Source organism: Electrophorus electricus, chromosome 23 (assembly GCF_041902795.1).
Source record: "Electrophorus electricus isolate QZ-2024a chromosome 23, ASM4190279v1, whole genome shotgun sequence".
Taxonomy (NCBI): domain Eukaryota; kingdom Metazoa; phylum Chordata; class Actinopteri; order Gymnotiformes; family Gymnotidae; genus Electrophorus; species Electrophorus electricus.
In genome coordinates this window covers 4,104,369-4,128,057 of record NC_137519.1, presented here as the reverse complement: position 1 = coordinate 4,128,057, position 23,689 = coordinate 4,104,369, and the positions used below count along the sequence as shown (strand labels likewise).

The window sequence follows — 23,689 nt, the reverse complement described above, 5'->3', positions numbered from 1 at the left end:
AAAATTTGACAGCAAAGTGGTGTCTGCCAGTTTAAGTTGTGTGTGTGTGTGTGTGTGTATATATGCAGATGAGCCACAAGTGCGTTCAGTCGAGCCCTACACTAAGAAAGAGCTGTTCGCTGTCTCGCTGCCTCACATCATCCAAAACTACAAGGTAATGGCAGCCGGCAATGTTCCAGAGAACCCCCTGCGCTTCCTCTACCCAAACACTCCTAAGGATGAGGCCTTTCGCAAGTACTACTCCAAACCTGCTGAGAGTAAGACCTCTCTTCATACCCGCCCACTCTAAACACATCTGTAGGGCACACACACAGAGCCCAAATCCATGTAGGAATTTAAATGTGTTTGTTAAATGGCTCTCCAGTAGTTGGTTGTTGTCTTTGTGGAACTAGTACTAGTATTGGTCTTGCCAGATGTTTGGCATACAACAACTTATACAGTGGTGTGAAAGTGTTCGTCCCGCTTCCTGATTCTTTTTTTTTTTTTTTTTGCATGTTTGCACACTTAAATGTTTCAGATCAATATTAGACAAAGATAACACAAGTAACCACAAAATGCAATTTTAAATGAAAGTTTGTAAAAATCCAAACCTTCATGGCCCTGTGTGAAAGTGATTGCCCCCTAAAACCAATAAGTGGTTGGGCCACCCTTATCAGCAACAACTGCAATCAAGCGTTTGCAGTAGCTAGCAATGAGTCTTTTACAGCGCTGTGGAGGAATTTTGGCCCACTCATCTTTGCAGAATTGTTGTAATTCGGCCACCTTAGAGGGTTTTCGAGCATGAACCGCCTTTTTAAAAGGTCATGCCACAGCATTTCAATTGGATTCAGGTCAGGACTTTGACTAGGCCACTCCAAAGTCTTCATTTTGTTTTTCATTTTGCCAGATATAATGGGACATACAACTTCCAAAAAGTTCAACTTTTGTCTCGTCAGGCCACAGAGTATTTTCCCAAAAGTCTTGGGGATCATCAAGATGTTTTCTGGCAAAATTGAGACAAGGCTTTATGTTCTTTTTGATCAGCAGTGGTTTTTGTCTTGGAACTCTGCCATGCAGGCCATTTTTGCCCAGTCTCTCTCTTATGGTGGAGTCATGAACGCTGACCTTAACTGAGGCAAGTGAGGCCTGCAGTTCTTTGGATGTTGTTGTGGGGCCTTTTGTGACCTCTTGGATGAGTCATCGCTGCACTCTTGGTGTAATTTTGGTTGGCCGGCCACTCCTGAGAAGGTTCACCACTGTTCCATGTTGTTGCCATTTGTGGATAATGGCCCTCACTGTGGTTTGCTGGAGTCCCAAAGCTTTAGAATTGACTTTATAACCTTTTCCAGACTGAAAGATCTCAATTACTTTGTATCTCATGTGTTCCTGAATTTCTTTGGATCGCAGCATGCTGTCAAGCATTTGAGGATCTTTTGGTCTACTTCACTTTGTCAGGCAGGTCCTATTTAAGTGAATTATTGATTGAGAACAAATGTGGCAGTAATCAGGCCTAAGGGTGGGCATTCACTTTTTCACACAGGGCCATGTAGGTTTGGATTTTTTAATAAAAACCTTCATTTAAAAACTGCATTTTGTGTTTACTTGTATTATCTTTGTCTAATATTTAAATTTGTTTGATGATCTGAAACATTGAAGTGTGACAAACATGCAAAAAAAAAAAAAAAATCAGGAAGGGAGCAAACACTTTTTCACACCACTGTAACTGCTATTTATGTTTACACATGCTCATTCTTTCTCTCTCTTTCTCTGTCATTCTAGAACATGAGCCAATGGATGTAGAGAAGGAGGACTATGAAGGTTACATTCAAACGACTCTCATCTCAATCTCTGAAATGTGAGTCAGATCTACGTATTCCTGTCTGCAGCTCCTAAGCCAATCACATAACAAGAACACACACTTGACTTTTGGACTCAGCCTGGCCAGTGTTTGCTTAGGAATCACCAATAATTACACATCAAGGAACATGTCACCCAAACACTTTAATTGTAAACACTTATACATGCAGCGTTAGAAACATTTTGTGTTTCTGGGTAGCATATTCCCAATTATGAAATATGTTTTACTAGAAACATGTTGAAACTGTCGTCATTCAGAAGGATTCTCAGATTCTCCTGTGAAAAGACAGTAAATGGCAGTAAAATGACAGTGAAAATAACACTGTAAGAAGGTTAAGCACCAGCCTGACAGAGCATCCCAGCAGAGCCGCAGGGCACTGTGGGCACTGTGGACACTTCAGACACCCTCGTCCTCGGGGACGACTTTGTCAATGGCGTGACAAACCACAAACCCGCAGTTCTATTGACAACTTCAACCTGTTTTTTTCAGAAGAGAGAATTTTTTAGACAAGATAGACTACACACAAACAACGGGTGCCAAAACTCTGACGGGGTTTAATTTTGTTGGAGCACAATTCATCCTCCCCCATTGGTGAAGATGCATGGGTACAACCACACAAGGACTCCCTTGTATTAGCGATTTTGTCACTCCAAAGCCACATCTTCTCCCCTTGCTTTTGGAGCAAAGCAGACAGGTTACAAAGGAAAGGACTGCCAACAATATTACTAGTAACCTTCTACAGGCCTCCAAAGCACACAATGCAGGTTTTATTGATGAATTTACAGATATTTTGTTTTTTATTTCCACAGAGTTTGACCATTTTTTAATTGCTGGTGATTAACATGCATATTGACAATCTCAAGGACAGTTATGCCAAGGATCTCAGTGCCATACTGGACTATTTTGGTCTCTCTCAGCATGTGGCTTTAGCACACACTGCTGTGCTCACACTCTAGATGTTAAGGATGTAACCTTGTCAGATCATCACGGTATGGATGTGTGGGCCTCACTGGAACGCAAGACCAACCTTATTAGGCATTTTCCTGACTCACTAAAACATGCAGTTGTGTGGACTCTTTAAAAAGATAAATCTTGAAGCAGCTCTAAGTAATTACAGACCCATTTCCAATCTACTGTTCATTGGAAAAATCATTGAGACAATCATCTTCAAGCAAATTACTGGCTTTCTATCTTTAAATAGCTGTCTAGACAAATTTCAGTCAGGTTTTTAGCCTACTCATTGTACTGAGACTGCTCTAATTAAGGTAATTGATGACATTCATTTAAATACAGACTCTGGGAATATATCAGTTTTAGTACTGCTCGATCTCAATGCAGCGTCTGATCCTACAGACTTATAGATAGACTTGAAAAATGGGTTGGACTCTCAAAACAGTCCTGAAATAGTCCTTTTCATTACTGCAAGGAAGAAATTACTTTGGCAAAATAGAAGAAGTTTCTGAAATAGTGACCTTTGGTGATCCCCAGGGTTCAGTTCTTGGGCCACTTATATATCTTATACATGCTTACTCTAGGCCAAATTGTACAAGATTTTGGGCTTTCTTACCACAGCTATGCAGATGACAATAAGAGTGTTCTGCAGTAGAATAAAGATAAAAACTGTGATTTAATATATTTGGCAAAAGCAACGAGAGGAACACACTAACTGCCTTTTTGGACTCAAAATCCCTAAAATCTAAAAAAGTAGCTCATAACCTTGGCATACTAATAGACTTTGATTTCAGTTTTAGCATTTACATAAAATGCTGGTTTAATAACTGATTATAATGGTTTCCCAACGGAACTCCCAAAAAATATGACCAAACAGATTCAGTTGATTCATAATGCGGCTTCCGGAGTTCTCATTAGGAGCAAAAGATGAGAATGCCGCACTTCCATTTAAAATTTTTAATTCAACTTTTATCTGAAATTTTTCATTTTATCGTTAATTTCGTTTCTTTAAAATAGTTTTATTTCCTGAGGTGATAGATCTCCGGATGTAATTAATCTTCTTTTCGTATGTGAAAACATGTTGAATTGCTGCTGTGTATGAAAGGTTTTCTACAAATAAACTTGCCCTGCCTATATTAATTATTTATAGGAAATTTATTTTAAATTTAAATGCACTTTTAATTTGGTGAAAATGCATCTATTCCTTCTATTAGTACAGGATATCAGAGATCTAAACTTCCATGCTCTGTCTCTAGGAAAACGTCAGAGTACAACGACACCATCATGCCCCTGTCTCCAGAGGTGTACGGGGAGCTGGAACGCATGGTGCGTACAAAACCATCCCAGTTGCATTTTCACTGGCGAAAAAACTGATCTCTACACTGTCCTACAGTTCCTGTACCACTGGTTGTAAAGTACAGTTCACCTAAGTAATCACTAATCTTTACACTGTTCTTTACTGTAGTGGTCACATGTTTACAGTAATTATTGATCAGAATAATCACTACTCTTTACAGCACACATTACCAATGTGATCACCAATCTTTAGAATACTTTATCAAAGTAATCACTAGTCTTTATAGCACACTAATTGTGATCGCTGATCTTTTCAGTAACTTCCTCCACTGGAGTCTCTACTTCATAAGCAGGCTACTCTACATTGAAGACTAATGAGTTAGTGCAATGTCAATGGAACTTGCATTTAATAAACAACTAGCTTTAGATGTTCTAAGTCCCGTCTTTACTCTGTTGTAGACTCGAGACCTGACTGGAGAAATGGGAGAGGTAAAGCTACTTTAATGACTTTGTTGTCTTGTTTGTTAAACATACCTATAAAGTTTATAAGGATGGCGAGTGTAACACGGCTGCTATCCCTCCCTCTCCCCCGTATAGCTGTGTTGTAGCCTTCCCGAGACCTGTTGAATAAACAGGCGGTAGAGCGGATGTCCTGGCATTTCTCCCGGAGGTCCTGCACGCCACCCGAGGTCCTGCGTCTCTTCTTCGTTTCCTTCCTTTGAAAAGACTTTCTGTACAAATGCTGAGTGAGCTGCAGAACACGCAGGCTACTGGCAAACACCGCAGCAGCTGAAATAACAGCCTGTACCTTGCATACCTAGCACTTAACCCGATATTGTAAAACGTGTTTTTCATAGTTGCCCTATGAGGACAATTTTATTTGAGACAGGCCAGAAAGCAGTGATTTTAAATCAACATGATGCATCAAGCATGCATTTTATTCATGCAATCAACAAGTACCCTGTACCCAGCTAAGTAAAGAGCTGCACTGTAAAAGCAGCTTTGAATATAGCCAGTAGAGTAGGTACAGTATGCGCATACTAGTGTAATATGCATTCCTTGCCTTTTACTTAAAGCACACAGTTTGTACGTGCAGACACACATGCTGGCGTGAGTTCTGCTCTAGAGGGGTTGTGTCTGTCTCCCCTCTCTATAGACTCGGTAAGTGCTAAATGGGAAATTTATTCTGCTAAGAGTGAACGAGTGAGTGAGTTCGTACAAACATAGAAGGTGCTTTTGTATCTAAAAATAGTAAAAGAAAAGCAGTCCAACAAAAATGAAACGATAAATAAAACAGAAGACAGTCATGTTTTTTAAGGTTCAGTAGATGGTTTTTCATCTTAGAAACAAACATAACCCCGCCCTTGCATCTAACCAGACAGGTTCGGTTCAGCTACGTGCTGACATTCTAAGTGAAGAGGCAGACTTGGGTCACATGACAGCATGGTCTTTTATTTGATATTCGATCAGTGACACAAATACTTGTATCTTGTAACACAGTCTGATAATTGTGTAAAAGCAGTTTCGCTAAGGGGGGTAAGAAATTGAAACAGGACCGTTCATAATACATTAAAAGTACAGTGGGGACAGCCAGTGAGATTATGTGCCTAGGATAAAAAGGATACTACTACTTCACCAAGCAACAGCTATCACTAAAATAGTACTGGGACATCTACATCAAAATATATAACTGTTCATGTTAGTCAGTCTGCTATTTAGTTTGCTTAGTTTTCTTTTTGCGCAATGCAATAATGAGCTTTTGCTGCGCGTGCGCGCGCACACACACGTAGCAAACTAGGTGTTCACTAGCAATATAACAACCATAGGCAATCACTGGAAATGTAAAAGTTCAACACAGATAAGCTTATTGTGCTTGCAGTCTATGTCTGTGCTTCCATATACCTAACTCAGCAAAAATATATATATCTTTTTTCTTTTTACATTTTCATTTGAAAAAGACAGGGAACAGGGCAAGGTGAAAGCCTTCATTATTATTAGCCAATTATGGTTATTAATACAAAGATTTCAATAAATATCAAACAACAAAAAATCCCATTTCTAATGCATTTAAGCAGTACTGTGGATGCAGCAGAGAGTCTGTCACTGGCCAATATCAGGAACCAGGCAGCTGCATGCATCCTGTCAGCTCTGCATGGTTGATGCACCGCAGGCCACGCTGGGCCACGGTCACAGATTTGTATTTGTAAAACTGAATGAACCAAATTTAATGTTTCTTGAAGTTAAAGATGCCAAGATGAATGTAATAGGGGGAGGAATAAAACAAGCAAATTCTTGCTGTTCATGATTGTTGCCTTTTCTAAAGAAAAAAAATCTTTTTACTTCACATTATTTAGGCATTTGAGTTCAAAATGAATGGGGGGAAAAAATAAAATTAATGTGTTTGTTTCACATAACAATAAATAAATAATTGCTCTCAATCAGATCGTTTCTATTCTTGCCAGAATTCATGCCTCATGCCAAAAAAGGGTTCTGCGGCTGCCTAATAGTTTCTTCTGAGTGATGGAGAAAATTAATCTGGAGTTTTGCATTGCGTCTTTGTGCATAGAGATTAGCACAGACATCACCGGTCCCTGAAGCCTCTCTTGTTGGGTTCAGTGCATCTCCTTAAAACAACCCCATCTACAGGGGTCTCCTCCCCAACAGCACACACCCCCTTAAAAGAAGGGCAGTATGTCCACACATGGTCAACTCCCCTGTGGAATAAATTATGAACTGCAAGACCGACTACTGACAAGGCGAACTGAACAACACTTTTCCTCAAAATTGTCAACAAGATAAAAGCTGCTTCAACTTAAAATTCTGTTTTTAAATAAATAAATAAATAGATAGATAGATAGATAGATATTTTTGTTGGGAAGTATCTACTTTGCAAAAGCTTCCCATTCACAGGAGACTTTGAAGGAGGCCTCCATCTTTAGTTACTTCAGTGACATCATTAAAGAGCTATGAAACTAATATACGAAGTTTTAACAATACAATGTAGATTTTATAGTATATACTGAAAATAGATTTATACAGTGTGAACCTTCTAGTTACCAGACCATGGTACCCAGCCTACCATGAGCAGACACTGCGTGATTCCACCCAGTAACTGTGTAGCCCCCTCGCCCCCCCAATCCATGTGTCCACAAAACAAAAACACACACCCAACACAACCAAGTTCTAATGAGATTCAAAGGATCCCAAACTAAACTCTCATTCTCTTTTTAAGCTAATTTGTCTGTTATAAACACACACTGCTGCACAGATACATCAACACCCACGTACATACACTTCCTGCTAGGGAGGGTTTCAGGAATGTGTGTGTGTTTGCAGCCTAATGGACGGGGTGGGGCTTCACAGCATGCCGTCCAGGTTCTTCTCGGCCGTCTCCTTGTCGCCGGCCACTGTGCTCTCCTGGGGGCTGTACTTGCTGTGGTAGTCCTGCAGGAGGGTCACCACGTCATGGTGGCCAAAGTGCACGGCCTCGTCCATCGGGGTGTTGCCCCACCTGGGCCCGCGTCCAGATGGAGGCGTGCACAGACAAAAATAAGTACACGCTGCAGTAATGGTAATGATGTAGCCTGCAGACAACTGTGTGTGTGTGGAAGCACTCTAACCTGTCTCTAGGGTCAGGGTTCACCTTGCATGCCTCCAGAAGGAAGCGCACGACCTCGGCGTGACCTGTAACCCATTGTCCCACGCGATCAGATCAGTACACGTGCTCCTCCGCTCCGCTCGGGGTGTGGGTGGAGTGTTTAAAAACGTACTTCACTAGGGGATCTAGAGTTGAGCAGCTGCCTGTCTAGGGTCTGCTTAGCGAGCGGGGAGGCCTACCTTCTGCTGCGGCGACATGGAGGGCTGTCCTGGAGTCGTAGTCTCTCTGTTCCATATCCATAGAGGACAAAGCGAACCTACGCACACGCACACACACACACAGGTCCATCACAAACAGAAAGGTTCAATATGGGCATAGATAAGTGATTCAGGTTTGTGTGAGTGCACCGACCTCCTCAACGCAGACACATCCCCGGTGTAAGCAGCAAACAGCAGGTTGATGACGGACTTGACCTGAAAGAGAGCAGAGACGACGTTCCCGTTTGGAGAGAGGAAAAGCAGCTGAGCATGTGTCGTAGCTGTGCTCATATCAACACTAGCGCTATGCAGCATCACACACACACACACACACACACACACACACAGTCTTATTGTAGCTCCTCCCCAAAGCCCAGAGAACCACTCCCCTTGAAGAAAGCTTAGTTAACATTTAACATGCAGCAACCAGTGTCTGTGAAACGGATCAGCAAATGCAGGGTAAAGTCGCCTGAGTAATTATCATAATTAATCTGCGTACAGTACACAGTTTGTGGTAATGGTAAAAAGGCAAAAATCAGTAACGCGTAAAATCATGGCTTTGGGGTGTGTTTTCGTGACCATGCTCGCACGTGGTATCCCATCAACGGGAAGCGTAAATGTTGATTTTGCATGCTACATCTAAAATAAGGCTGATCAGCTTATAGATTTCCTGTCAGTATTTCTAGTGTTAGAAATGGCCATTGGCTGGCAGAAACTAGAGCCCAAGGAGCCACAGTTCCCTTTTCCTCATTCAGAAAACGCTTCCGTTTGCTAATACAGAATACGTTCTGTAGCTTTGCGTAAGCTTGAGTGCGACCGACTGCACAGGTATTTACTAAACTTAATTCACCAGACTTCACTAAGACTTCACTGACATTGCCACATACATACATAGATGACAATGACAGCAGTGCATTGCTATGCGAAGGCGGGGATAATGCCACTCACCCTCTCATCTCCGCCCTCTCTGCGAGGATCCAGCTTCTTGGCGAAGTGGCGCAGATTATCGTAGTTATGAAAGTTACAGAGCTGCACCAGATCCTAACAGAAAGGCAGAGGGGGAGGAGTCAGTTGGAGCAACACTGAGATGCTGACCACTGGGTCTCATTATGGGCTCTCTTTCGCGTTCATGTGAGAATATGTTCACCTGTGTTTGGCTTATGTGTGCTTATATGTGAATAACACTTTAAAATACAAAGATTTGCTCTGGTCAGTAGAAATTTGGTTCAGGACAGTGATTTCTCCAGTCACTTTACAGAAAAAAATATCTCTTTGCATCTCTGCCCCTTTTGGTTTTTTTATTGTCTTCATTTTGAACTTGGCACTTGGAACTGCAACTCTGTCTTTCTCTCTCCATCTTCAGATAACATCCTTGGGCTCACTTGTCTCTTGGAACAAAAAGCTTTTTTTTACCTTTAGAAAGAGAGAGAGAGAGAGAGAGAGAGAGAATGAGAGAGAGAAGAAACAGAGAGAGTGTGAGCGAGGGTACCGTGCAGAACTGGATGCCGCGGACACTGTTGCCTAGTTTGTCCAGTGGAGGAGACCAGCACATGATGCCCATCACGTTGGGCACCACGAGCAGGATGCCCCCAGCCACGCCTGATTTAGCCGGCAGGCCCACCTGCAGCACGGACGCACGCAAGACAACAAGAAGGCAGGATTCTGTGTGACTGAGACTCATGTGAGACTTTCTAAGAGGAAGTGCACAGAACAGTGTGTGTGTGTGTGTGTGGCTCACATGGAAGGCGAACTGGCCAGAGAAGTCGTACATGCCGCAGGAGTGCATGAGACTCAGCGTGTTGCGCACGGCCTCGGGATTGAGCACGCGCTCGCCTGTGATTGGACAAAAGCCACCATTGGCCAGCGTGGCTGCCATGACGCTGGCACTCTCGCAGGTCACCTCAATGGAGCACAGCTACGTGACAAACACATACCAATTCAAACTTAGCCTTAACCATGACTGTTTAAACTCTGCTGGAACGTTCCGGAGGGTTGTGAGGCTTCCTGGTTTCATATCTAGCTCTTAACATAGTAAACCTTAAGGCACTGAAGGTAAAAACACATGTACTAGAAGTGATAAAAAACTAAAGTACTGAGGGTACTGAGGTATATTGAGTATACAAGGTGTGTGATTATGGCTGAACCTGTTGAATATCCACTTCTTAAAAGGCATTCTGACCTGGAAGTAGAAGTCCAGGATAGAGGTCATATCAGTGCCCTCTGGGAAACACTGAAGAATAGGGGGGGACACATTTTAGTGCACATGCAGGCAACACAGATCATCAGTGCATCAAGAAGAAGTGCCGCCTCATTACTCTTGACGATGGTACCATTGCAAACGTGTAAAAACAGCAGTCGTGCAAGTGTCACCTTCTTCTCCTTCAGATAGTAGCCGATGGCAAAATTCCTGTCCCCAGACAATCTCTCCGACTGAAATCTGGGAAAGCGAACAACCGAAAACCACGCTGGCACACTGAAAACTTGGAAAGAAAATTACATTTCCTGATGTGCAACTTATGTGCAAATGATTCATTCATTCCTTCGGTCACATAAGAAATCAACCTTCTTCTGGGCGCTAATACAAAATAAATTTTTTTTTAATTGCCACGTGAGTGGTATGTAGCGCGTTAGGTCAAAGGTGAGCGACTCACGTAGCATTGCTGAAGCCCACGTACTCATTCCCCGCAAGCTTCTTCATGAAGTTCATCACCTGAGACACGACAGAGGCACACGGGCGGATCACACCCCCGTCGTCTATACAGATACTGGTGATTTCTCATGCTTTTTTTTAATTAACTTTAGAAACATCCACCCCCAGACTTAGTGACCAGAGGCTGAACTCACAGGGCAGGGGGAGCAATCTGTTCTGTCCCTTACTCAACTGACATGCTGAAAATGTAACATGAATTACTGGAAACTAATGACAGACGATTAAAATGTCACGGGAAACTAATGACAGACAATTAAAAAGGCACAGAAAAAAAAGATACGCCAGAGGGGAGTGTAACTAATAGCTAGAAGATAATGAAACTGTGAAAGGAGGCACCGTGGGCAGGCCAGATGGCAAACCGTAACAGTGGGAGCAGCTGTACTCACGTAGTCAAACTTCTCTGCGTTGCTAGCACCTTGCTGGAAAACAGTGGGACAAAAACAAACAAAGTTAATTAGACCTTAGAAAAGCACCACAGCAAAGCAAAAAAATAATACCAGTATCAATCTTTTTTTTTTTTTTAAGTAAAACTCTTATATAAGCACCTGAACAAATCCAGTATGTTCACCGTCATGCAACACGGGGATTCAGAAATTCGAATAATCAGAATACTGAAGCAGATTTGATTGTACTAGTTTGAAAATGTTACACATGAATAAACCAGATCTAGAGACCTGGCCTAGAGTGGACACACCCACATGAGAAACTTTAAAACTTTATTACCAAAGAAGATGTATTCACTGCTAAGAATGTTATATGCAACAAAAAGATGAGGAAATGTAGTGTGTGAGACGTGATGGTGTGAGGAACATCAGGACCTCTGTAAGGCCACCTTAGCAAGCCCATGAGACTACGCTCACACTACAGGGTGGAAATTTGCCTGGGGGGGGGGGTTTGGGTTGCCTCATCTGACCTATACGGGAAAGAATCGTTGTGATGAATACTTGTGGCGCCATTTCTCGTCGTCCGCTTGTTACATTGATGAGGGGTGGATGGTCATGCATGCGTTTGGGTCAAGCACAGATCAAAGAATTACATGCGGTTACCCTCAGGGCAGAGGTGCGTTCACACTGCTGACACACACTTATAAAGGGTACTGAGCATTTAAACCTGTATTGTGAACGTAGCTGATTTGGGACTTATTTTTTGTTGGACTACTTTAAGTGGTATGGCCTGGTTTCACCTGAAATGATTGTGTGTGTGTGTTCTGTAATGTCGGGGTGCACCACTAACTTGCTCATTAGTATGCTGTAACTAAAATACATTTTTTAAAAGTTTAAAATGTTTAATGAAGTGCAAATTTTTCCCCACATTGAAGAAATGGTTTTTAATATATCTCATATTTGCATATGAAAGTCATAAAAGCACTGAAAAATAAACTAACAAAAATGGTAACTTAAAACTTATCCTGTAACCTGTCCATGAAAAAGTCATGTCTGATCCTTGATCCTAGATTTGTACGACACATTATTGAACAGAATCGGTAAAAATAACTACACACAGAAAATCTGAAGAAGCCCACCATAACGTCCATCAGAATCAAACGCGTCATTTGTTCAATGAAGAAAAACTGAATTGAAAGGAAAAAATTACCAAAGCCATTGACCTGTTGGAGTTATAATTCCCCACAGATCCTAATGCTGGAAAATACGGGACAACAATCAAAAACACAAAATAGTCTTTATAGAGACATCACACATTTCCATGGAAACGGCCCATGTGAGGTCCTAATGTGAATGCTTGAGAATGCTTGAGAATTGTCTGTTCCACAAATACACAAGGACTTGATGACATAATCCGGGTTTTGTGGGGCCTGTACTGTCTGGTCAAAGGTTTCAAGGCCACTGCAGAGACAGCTAGCTCATGGTCCTCTTAATTCATTTAATCATGTGTGTGGTTTGTGTGGCTGTGTGTGTGCATGCAAATGTGTGTGTGTGTGTGTGTGTGTGTGTGTGTGTGTCTGGGATCAGGCTTTAACACACTGACTGCCATGCTGGAAGAGATTAGCGTGAAATTCAAATGGAAGCTGTTCTATAAAGAGAGGAAGGCAGCTGTTTAACCCCGCCTACTGCAGCGGCTCCGCCTACCGCAGAAGCAGTTCTCTCACCACGGAAAGCACGTAGGAGACCCAGTATCAGCCTCACTCGCCACCATCTGTTACATTGATACATAAACACTATAAACACTCTTCCTCTCTATCAGTCTATCCTCCTCTACTCTTTCTCTCTTCTTACACCCCAACCCATGTAAAATAAATCTCTCACAGCACAAGTATTCCTAGCAGTGGGTGTGTCTTGACAGTTACGGTGGGTTGAGGGTGGGGGTGAAGGTGGGCCCCGCCCCTTGGCCCCGCCCCTTGGTCCCGCCCCTGGGCCTGTCGCCTGGGGTGGAGAGAGCCAAACACAGCAGCACTCGAGGACATCTGCGGGGTTTTTTTTTAACTTCCTGAACTGCCAGGACCATAAGATGGGCGTCTTAACACCATCACAGTAGTGTGGGAAGGAACTGGAACTTACCTTGATAAGCGACGTGCATACTATCGCGCCAGCGTTTACCATGGGATTGTGTGGTTTATCTGTAAACCGATAAAGGAGATCATAAAATAGGTTAAATAGCTAACACAGAGAAATCTAACTGACCGTAGTTCAGTTTCATCTGATTAAAGAGAAGAAATACAGTGAGTTTCATGAAGAAATGAATGTGTTTGCTTGTGTGGGTGTGTGTTTCCCACCGTCCTCGTTGAGGAAGAGCTTGTTGAAGCGCAGACCGCTGGGCTCTTTGCCGATGAAGCGGTGCACGTACTCCGTGCCGTGGTCGTGCACGGCGATGGCGTATTTTAATGGCTTCACGCACGACTGCAGACAGAAGGGCACTTTAGTGTCACCCACCGTGTGTCTGAAAAAATACAGAGAGAGAGAGAGAGAGAGAGAGAGAGAGAGAGAGAGAGAGAGAGAGAGAGGAAAAGGGTGGAAAGTTCAAGACAGCGACAGAAACAAGAGAGATGGATGGACGGACACAAAGCCAGAGGAAGACAGGAAAAGAGAGAGAGAGAGAGGGAGAGAGAGAGAGCGAGAGGGAGAGAGAGAATGAGAGGGAGAGAGAGAGCGAGAGGGAGAGAGAGAGGGAGAGCGAGAGAGGGAGAGCGAGAGAGGGAGACAGAGAGAGGGAGACAGAGAGGGAGACAGAGAGAGGGAGACAGAGAGAGAGAGAGGGAGAGAGAGAACGAGAGGGAGAGAGAGAGCGAGAGGGAGAGAGAGAGGGAGAGAGAGAGCGAGAAAGAGGGAGAGCGAGAGGGAGAGCGAGAGAGGGAGAGCGAGAGAGGGAGACAGAGAGAGAGGGAGAGAGAGAGAGCGAGAGGGAGAGAGAGAGAGCGAGAGGGAGAGAGAGAACGAGAGGGAGAGAGAGAGAGAGAGAGAGAGAGAGAGAGAGAGAGAGAGAGAGAGAGAGAGAGAGAGAGAGAGAGGAGGAAAAGGGTGAAAAGTTCAAGACAGTGACAGAAACAAGACAGATGGACGGACGGACAGGAGGGCGCATAAGGAGACAGCCTGCAGAAGAAAGAGCCCCTTTTTATTCGCAACAACTAAGGCGGGACCGTACCGCTGCCCGTCCACCGTGCAGAGAGACACCGCCCAGAGGTCAGGGCTGAACTTCGCCAGCTGGGGGATGTAGTCCGCCACCTGCGCAACACACAGCGGCATCCTATCAGACCACACTGCGCTGACGTATGGGGGGGGCGAACAGGGCCAGGCGGTGTAATGATACGAATCACTATCGTGATATCTTTACATTAAAATAACCCCAAACTATCACTAGAACGCAAATAAACCCTCTAGAAAAATTATACGTCTCACATAACCTGGTAAAAATAACGTGGGCTAAGTTTCATCAAGGCTATAAAGCAAAATATTCGCAATACTGTACTGACTGTGTGTCGTGCCGCACTACTGTAGCTGCTTCTGTTCAGGCGCTAAGAGATTCGAGGTGCAGTTTTGAAGGCGGAACGTTTACAAGCAATGCAGCCATGTGAGAGGAGACTGGCGGCAGCGTTTTGTGGCCGTGTGTGCCAGCTGCTCGCCTTACCTGCCCTCCGGACAGCTTCCTGGCATTCTCGTACAGCTCGTCAATGTGCGACGTGAAGGACTGGAAATCGGGAATCACGAACTTCCTGCGGAATGCCTGAGTGAGCAGCACGATGTTGGTCTGGACACACCTGCGTGTGAAAAGGCGCGCAAATGCACACAGAGAGACAGAAAGACATGGAGAAAAAATAACCATACGTACATGTCTGCACAGGTGGATCGTAGTGTGTATGCAGGTGGTATTTTTATAATAAACACACACACACACACACACACACACACACACACACACACACACACAGGTAGATCATAGTGTGTATGCAGGTGGTATTTTTATAATAAACACACGCACACACACACACACACACACACAGGTAGATCATAGTGTGTATGCAGGTGGTATTTTTATAATAAACACGCACACACACACACACACACACACACACACACACACACACAGGTAGATCATAGTGTGTATGCAGGTGGTATTTTTATAATAAACACGCACACACACACACACACACACACACACACACACACACAGGTAGATCATAGTGTGTATGCAGGTGGTATTTTTATAATAAACACACACACGCACACACACACACACACACACACACAGGTAGTAAATAGTGTGTGTATGCAGGTGGTATTTTTATAATAAACACGCACACACACACACACACACACAGGTAGATCATAGTGTGTATGCAGGTGGTATTTTTATAATAAACACACACACACACACACACACACACACACACAGGTAGTAAATAGTGTGTGTATGCAGGTGGTATTTTTATAATAAACACGCACACACACACACACACACAGGTAGATCATAGTGTGTATGCAGGTGGTATTTTTATAATAAACACACACACACACACACACACACACACACACACACACACAGGTAGTAAATAGTGTGTGTATGCAGGTGGTATTTTTATAATAAACACGCACACACACACACACACACAGGTAGATCATAGTGTGTATGCAGGTGGTATTTTTATAATAAACACACACACACACACACACACACACACACACACACAGGTAGTAAATAGTGTGTGTATGCAGGTGGTACTTTTTAAAAAGGTGTCGGTCCAAGGCTCCATCAGACGTAGTCTTTAGTGTCACTTTCAGCATCTCCATACACTCCTTCAGACGCGGGTCTCCTGTACGCAGGCCGGTAGCTTTCAACGCCTATACACCCCCCACCCCACCCCCACACACACACACACGCACACCACACACGCACGCATACACGCACATAGCACCCACCCCCACACACATACGCACACAGCACCCACACACACACAAACACACCACCCAGCAACACACCCACATGGCATGCACACACAGCAGTTAGCTTGATAAGGTAAATCAAAAGTCAAACATGACAGTAGAAGAGTTAAGTGCCATTTTTATTAGAAAGTCTGGACTCCCACACAAGTCCTGCTTTGTAAAACTCCTTTCAGGTAAAGTACAATCTTTATAAAGTACAAAGCAGATGTGTGGATGTGTCCTGCTGAGAAAAGTGTGGGAATTCTGTAGCATTTGACACTGTAGTGATGTCATATGTGTAGATTTATTTATGCACTTAACTGGGGCGGCAGTGGTTATACTGCTAGTTTACAGTTTCCACCCACTTTATCATGAAACCGTTACTTAAACAGATCGCAGAGATTTGTAGGTGTGCAGGTCGACACTACATCTGTTGGCAGGTCATTATGTGTGCTGGCTGTCCTCCAACTCTCCACCAGCATTGACTTTGTGATCACAGGCTGGGTATTTCCGGGTAACACACACACACACACACACACACACACACACACACACACACACACACACACACACACACACACACACACACACACACACACACACACACACACACACACACACACACACACACACACACTCACTCTCTCAGGGAGCCCAGAGGAGGAGTGAGAGTGAGAGACTCCTCCTTCTCGGGATGACACTGCAGAGGATTTAGACTATTACATGAGGAGGGTGACAGCATGACAGAAGCAGGAAGAGGGGTGTGGGCGAGGGAGGTGTGGTGGAGGGGTGTGTGGGAGAGGGAGGTGTGGAGGGGTGTGTGGGCGAGGGAGGTGTGGTGGAGGGGTGTGTGGGCAAGGGAGGTGTGGGAGGGGGTGTGTGGGCGAGGGAGGTGTGGTGGAGGTGTGTGTGGGCAAGGGAGGTGTGGGAGAGGGGTGTGTGGGCGAGGGAGGTGTGGTGGAGGGGTGTGTGGGCAAGGGAGGTGTGGGAGAGGGGTGTGTGGGCGAGGGAGGTGTGGTGGAGGGGTGTGTGGGCGAGGGAGGTGTGGTGGAGGGGTGTGTGGGAGAGGGAGGTGAGGGGGAGGTGTGGGAAGGTTTTGGTGGAAGGAATGAGAAAGAGGTGCACGCAGGTGTGGGGTCTTGCGTAGCGTCCACATCAACATGGACAGAAAAGGCGTTCATGTTAATGTTGGAACATAAATAATCAACCTGCTGTCTTCTCATTTGATGTCAAAATCTACGTTTAAAACATATTCCAGGTGTGTGCGTGAGCGCTCTGTTACCGTGGTAAACTTGTGGGAGGGGATTTTTTCTTGACCCTCTGCAATGGTGTAAAAGAGCAGGTCTTCCAGGCTAGGCAAGATGCCTGCCTTCCTTCTCCTGAAGAACATGAACACACACACACACACACACACGAGGCAGAGAGACAGTGAGATGAGCACAGTCCCACACTCAGCAGAGGACGATATGTAACCATCAGCTGTAATATAATAAGCATTATTTCCTATAATACCGCCATAGATCTGAGAAGTGTTTCAATGTGCCTCTCCCAATGTCAGTCACGTTAAACATAAACGCATTAGGTTAAAAACGATAGTAACTGACAGCTGAAAAGGGCACCTGTGACCCTTTAATGAAAAATGTACATTTAATTATTACTGTGCCAATTATTACTGATTGGTTGACACTGTGGCAGCAGAAACACTGTCTCAAGTGAAGAGAAACTGGGGTTAAAGTAACAAAAAGCCGACATGAAGCAAGACACAAAACCTAATGTATATATGAATGAGAGGCTGGCTCAATACATTCAGCGACCACAAGAAATATGGGACTCAAGGTCTGGTGGAGGGGCTACCGTGGTGCTGCAGTGCATTGAGGGACCTCTCTGGCTTCACAACAGAGGAACTTTCCTCCATGCTGGAGATGATCTTAAATAAATGCAGCGCCTACCACAGGCCCAAACCATCCAGAGACAAACTCAGCAGGACTTCTGATTGCACCTTTAATTTATGAGATATTATGAGAGATTTTTTTTGTTTTTGTTTTTTTTTTTTAAATACAGGAGTAAACCAGTAACTTTAAACTAAGCTTGGACCATTCTGAGCAGCAGGTTCAGTAATGGGCGGCCTGCCGGAGCCTGCCGGGTCTTGGTGATGTCATCTCCGGATGATTGGGAAGGTTCCAGAACATGGGGCGTCCCTCTGTGAGGTGGGATATGGGATGAGGGAAAGCCGCTCGGACGGGTTCTAGATTTTTAGAAGGGATGCCAGGAGAACACAAATGACGGCTAGTTAGGCGTGACATGCATGGCACGGACACTACTGTGACCAGAAAAATAAACAAACAAAACCCCACAAAACATTAGATACTTACACCACAAATGCAAAAGCAAGCAGGTCAATCCGAGGGAGAGAACATATGCAGAATGAATGAGAGATACATTCAGAAAATGTGCACGCAGTACAAAACCACAACATGACATCAATGTACAAGCTCGCGGTCATCGCCGTCACTGGTGTTATAACTGATATCGAATACATCTGATGACCTCTGACTGAAACATCCTGTTTCTCTACAGCTCTTACTACAGTACACTGCAGCTGCTCACCTGGAATCTTCTTCAGATATATTGCATCAATTTCTTTTCAATTCTACTAAAATACTTTCAGTAGTATACCAGTTCAAATAATACTGGCATAACGTCGAGCAAAGGTTTAGATAGACATGATTTTATGCTGACAAAGAGGACCGTAAGCAGACAGTTGACACCTCACATCACGACAGCTGTCTCAGCTTCCTGTCAGTACCTGTCTGATGACCCTCTGTGTCCCACCTCCCCCTCGCTCCCTTGCTAATGCCCCCTACTCATGGACCTGAGTGAGACCAATCCTTCCCCTTGGCTACTCCGCATGGCTACTGAAGGTCGGCGTATCCCTAAACCACATCTCTCTTTTAAGTGCAACATATATCGGTACCATAACCTTCGGCTGAAGGATGCCGGACCGTTTTTTAATGCAGCAGTGCAGCCCTAACCTGCAGGGTCTCCCGATTTGAAGTGGCTAAAGTGAATGAGTTGAATGTAAGCGCGTTTCACTCCACGCACAGGGACCCTCGCTGGATCTTCTAGCCCAGCCGTTTCCCAGCCAGGCTGCATTTTCTTACTCTGTACCACCCCAGAACGCGTCTTTGTCACATAAGTGAATTCTGTTTGTAAATCTCCATGCGAGGTACAAACAGGCGGTGTTGGTGCGAATGAGGCATTAGCTAAAACGTAATGGAAAATGGCCTCTCCTCGGCAACTAGGAAGAGACGACATGAAACCACTGACTGTCTGTGTAAAGCATACAGCATACAGAGGTACTAACTACTTCGTCCAGACGTGTGTACTACCACACTACATAGTACGCCAAAAATAATATACCGTTCAGATGTTTTGCCAGTTTACATCATGTATTTTCATATGGTTGCACATGCACAAACAATATATATATTCCTAAAATAGGAACAGTAATTTGTAGCATGTGGTAAGTGGTTTCGGACGCAGCCTTAGTGACTGACGTTACACGTTAGCTCTGAAGGCTTCTTGAATAGAGCAGGACAGCTGGTGCACTCCCTCCCTCCTCCACTAGTGGGCTAAACTATGCTGTGCCGTGCTAAGCGACACCGTCACTTCCGCCAAGCGGCAGCCACTGATCTCCTGCTGTACGGGCATTATGCCTGGCTTCAGTTGTTTACACACACGCCGGTCGGATAATGAGCTGTGATCGCATTCCCTGAGACGCACTCTTGTGTGTGTGTGTGTGTGCATTCCAATGTATTCTCATGTCTTTTTTTTTTTTTTGTCTGAATGATGCTTGTTAGTGCATGTCCTCTCAGCCCAGTTTGAGTTCAGAGGGGTGATCATGATATATGACGACACCCTGGTGACTGCTCTGTTCATGCCACACGTTAGATAACAACAGATTACGGGGAGATGTTTACAGGAACCTCACTCCTGGACAGCCGTTGGACCCCAGGCAACACCAAGTGCAGGTATTCACTGTTCAGTGTCTCAAACCATTGCATCTCCTTCAAGCACATGGTACACTCTGGCATGTTCTGCTTCTCCTAAGCTCCGCCCTCTCTTCCTCCTCACACGCCGACATGTGCGAGGGTCTCTCTGAACGTGCGTGTCTCTCTTGGTTCTGTAGTCTCTCTCAGTGAGAATAATGCGTTTCTGCTGTTCTACCAAGCAGCATACGGAGCCAATCTACTGTGCATGCTATACTCTTCCATCCTTGTACATACTCGAACGTATTATAACAGTGTAGTCTATATTATGAACTCCACATCCACTGTTGTCATCACAATGAAGATAAATATCTTAGATACATAACAATCTTCGGTACATAAAACATAACACCACACCGCCCATTGCTATCTGACAGCACCCATAATAAAACTCTGGCAAGTCATTTAATTTGGGCGAGTGCTTCACACACAGAATAAAAGCAACAGGATGTACATGCAGTTGTCTGGGGCCAGAAAACAGTTAAATTTACTTGCCATGAAGACAGCCAGACAGAAATACAGCCCTGTGAACTCCCTGACCCCAGGCACTAATGAGATATTGAACACAACCTAAGCTACCAGGCTTGGCCTGGCCTGCGTGTGCCTGTTTCTACACACTAACCTCACATCAGGCTCTACTTGTCTGTATCGACCCAAACCTGATAAACCGCCCATAAAACAGAGCAGACACACATACTATACGAGGTCTGTAGCCTATTTTTGCTTATTTAACATAGGTATTTATTTCAAATAAAAGGTGGAATGTTGATTTGATAAAGGACAAGAAAAAAAAGGTTTCTGAGAACGGATTAGGCATTCCATGGTGAATTCCAACAGTTCGTTTGCTAATAGCCATCACAATACTGGCCCTGGGAATGCTGAGATCACAGAAAATATTATGCCCTCGAATCAAATCACAATGGCGATGTTTTAAACCCTGACACCACTCATACGCCATAACTGCCGCTCACTGAAATATTACTGCCATATTGCTAATTTGTACACTTCTGAGCTGATTAAAGTCTGTGGTATATTACTGACAATATGCAGATTTTAGAGGCCAAACTCAGAATGTTCAGGTCAAACACATCTGGGTGGAAAACCTAGAGATAAATACACCAGAGCAATAACCCGTCATGCACAATAATGTAAGGATTAATGTAAGTGTACTCAGCTCGTTTGTTGCTAGCATAGGCCTACTCAGCTGATGCTGATGTACTCATTTAAAGTGAGAAATGCTTGTGATTGGGGGTGACCGTGAAGACTTGTTTACCAGCAAATATAAGCGTAGCCCCCAGTCACACTCTGCAGAAGAAATTATGCAAAATGTATTAGGAAAAAAGTATTCTATAAGATACAATAAGAGACAAAAAGACCCTATAGAAAAAGATCAAAAGTAACTTATGCTTTTATTTTATTACTGGAACATAACGATGGCGTAATCCTAAATCGGAATAAGCGAATGGGAATTAACGGAATTCACATCAGATAAGAGATTTTTTTTTTCCCCATGTAAAAGCAAATCCTGTCTGACAATATGAGGTGCAGTCTTGAGCGATTTCCCCAGATGAGAGTGAGTGTGAGTGTGTGTGTGTGTGTGTGTGTGTGTGTGTCAGGAGCGGTTCGACCTTTAGTAAATTATTGGGGGGATACAGCAAAATCTCTGAAAGGTCTCCCAGGATAATTAACACCATTTCTTATTCCTAGTGAAGTAAAGTACACCATTAGCTACTGGGCTGGGTCAGGGCGTTTACTGGGGGCCCAGCAGTGAACAGAGTCGCCATCAGTGAAACAGGTCTGGCAGGGATCCGAACAGAAATGTGTGATTTCTGCCTGCAAAACAAAAACTATACCCATTCTATTTTAGCCAATATAACGGATGAGTTGGAATTCTACACATATTTAACAACCAATGTTACAGGTTTTATTAATGGCTCAGCTGGTTACGAGACAAAGAACCCTGACGTGGTGCTACTTGTTTGTGATTAAAAGAAGCAGGCTATGTTAATAATGTACGTTCTGCAATTACCAACGACACAGACTAAAAAATCACAATGTATAATTGTGTAGCATCTCCCCCTACTACAGACACACACAAACAGATGGAGAGAATGAGGCACAGTAGCATTACACAGCTATACCTGACCTTCAGCAGTCATTGAGAGAGAGAGAGAGAGAGAGAGAGAAGTGTGGGGGGACGACGACAATCTGTTGTCTGTCTCTGGGGGATATATATGAGAACAGTGAACAGACAGCCTAACCACGCCTAACAAAGACCCAACAAAACAGAACACAACAGCACCAGCACATCCAGACTTCCACACTTTATTGCGGGTTCTGCTTTTAGCAGAACAGATGCACCATGTTTCAGATGCGTGTGAACAGCCCCTTCACCAGTACAAACAGCCCAGGCACCCTGGGGCTACAAACCACAGCACAGGACCACTCTGAACAGTCTGCTGATTTCTCCTAACTCATGATGTGATGGGGCGATTTGTATGTTAGTTCTAATGCAGAAGATATAGTTGGCAGTAAAGAGCTGAAATACTGGATTAAAAGGAATTAATCTTATTCCAACTAACGCAAAGCGAGTAAAGAGGACAACTGACAGAGTTGTGTGAATTATAGTCTCCCCGTTGCACAATAGTTTTATATATAGTGCCAGTATGACTCAAAACCTCACTCAATTTATTTCACAGAAAGCCAAAAGTTACAGCTGAAGGAATTTGATGAGATAGCTTATCCTGTAGAAAAGTTCTATATGCGCAATAAATAACTAAATGAAAAACTCAGGAAATCTGTAGAGGATGTCACAGGCCTTCTTGATCTAGCGTTAGCTATCCTATACAGAATAGTCGACAACTGAAGAACCGAGCCTTGATATGTAGCTTGGGGTGGGCCTATTTAAAAGAATAGTCGGCAAAACCAAATATACGCTGTAAAGCTCACAAAAGCCGTGAAAAGCACAGCCAGGTGACAGCGCCCAAGCCTGTAACAGGCATAAAAGACACCCCAAGGCTTGCCAAGGTACACGTCACAAGCGAGGCCTCCCACCTCCGGCTCCTCTCTGCCGTTGGGAGTGAACGAGGAGCCGACTCAGCTGAGCCGGTTGACCGAACTAAGATAGGAAACCCGCCGGATAATAACTACGCTGCATTTTGGTGGTCTATCCACCTGTCTGACTCTACCGACGGTTTTGCCCATTAGCTGTAACGTTACTCACTTCTCTGCGGCGGTTTCTTTGCCGTCCGCCTTGGTGCACAGGTAACGTCGGCGCAGCGCATCGCTCCAAGGCGGACCGCATCCTCCGACGCCTCTGACATGGTCGGTACGGGCGGTGCTGATTTTGCGAGGAGCAGGTCGGGTCGTTTTATCTCCAGCAATATCTGACAAGGGACGCTTTATATCGGGTCTGCACAACTTCCTCGAGGCCACCGTAAACCTAAATTGTAACATTTCAGGCTTGTCACGCGTATTATAGGAAGCTTTTTTTTTTTTTTACTGTCAAAGTGACTGAAAGTAGGATCGCTATCTAAACAGGCTACAGATAAATCATCTACTGAGATGCGCTGAGGTGTCGCTCGTCTCTGTCCTTGGGCCGATTCAAAGAATAAACACG

At 44.2% G+C, this 23,689-nt stretch overlaps 2 protein-coding genes across 5 annotated transcripts in view; one reads left to right on the top strand and one right to left on the bottom strand.

Moving 5' to 3' along the window:
* stat1a (signal transducer and activator of transcription 1a) overlaps positions 1-6,522 on the top strand; it is a 16,326-nt gene extending 9,804 nt beyond the window's left edge. For all 3 annotated transcript variants that reach the window (XM_081706415.1, XM_035521128.2, XM_035521129.2), the window contains 5 exons: positions 69-257; positions 1,759-1,834; positions 4,045-4,114; positions 4,544-4,573; positions 4,682-6,522. In XM_081706415.1, the coding sequence (XP_081562541.1) occupies positions 69-257; positions 1,759-1,834; positions 4,045-4,114; positions 4,544-4,573; positions 4,682-4,711 (395 nt within the window). In that variant the 3' untranslated portion in view covers positions 4,712-6,522. The remainder of the gene's footprint in view (positions 1-68; positions 258-1,758; positions 1,835-4,044; positions 4,115-4,543; positions 4,574-4,681) is intronic.
* glsa (glutaminase a) lies at positions 6,361-23,689 on the bottom strand. 2 transcript variants are annotated; one of them, XM_081706416.1, is made up of 18 exons: positions 23,294-23,689; positions 17,304-17,400; positions 15,822-15,940; positions 14,730-14,859; positions 14,247-14,326; positions 13,381-13,544; positions 13,166-13,224; positions 11,036-11,068; positions 10,591-10,649; positions 10,310-10,376; positions 10,119-10,169; positions 9,678-9,854; positions 9,429-9,560; positions 8,888-8,980; positions 8,094-8,155; positions 7,922-7,998; positions 7,705-7,768; positions 6,361-7,595 (listed from the first exon to the last, which is right to left on the bottom strand). In XM_081706416.1, the coding sequence occupies exons 1-18, from the start codon at positions 23,524-23,526 to the stop codon at positions 7,442-7,444; spliced, it is 1,851 nt and encodes a 616-aa protein (XP_081562542.1). In that variant the 5' UTR covers positions 23,527-23,689; the 3' UTR covers positions 6,361-7,441. The 2 variants fall into 2 exon arrangements, with proteins under 2 accessions (XP_081562542.1, XP_081562543.1); XM_081706417.1 differs by having other exon boundaries at positions 17,304-17,394.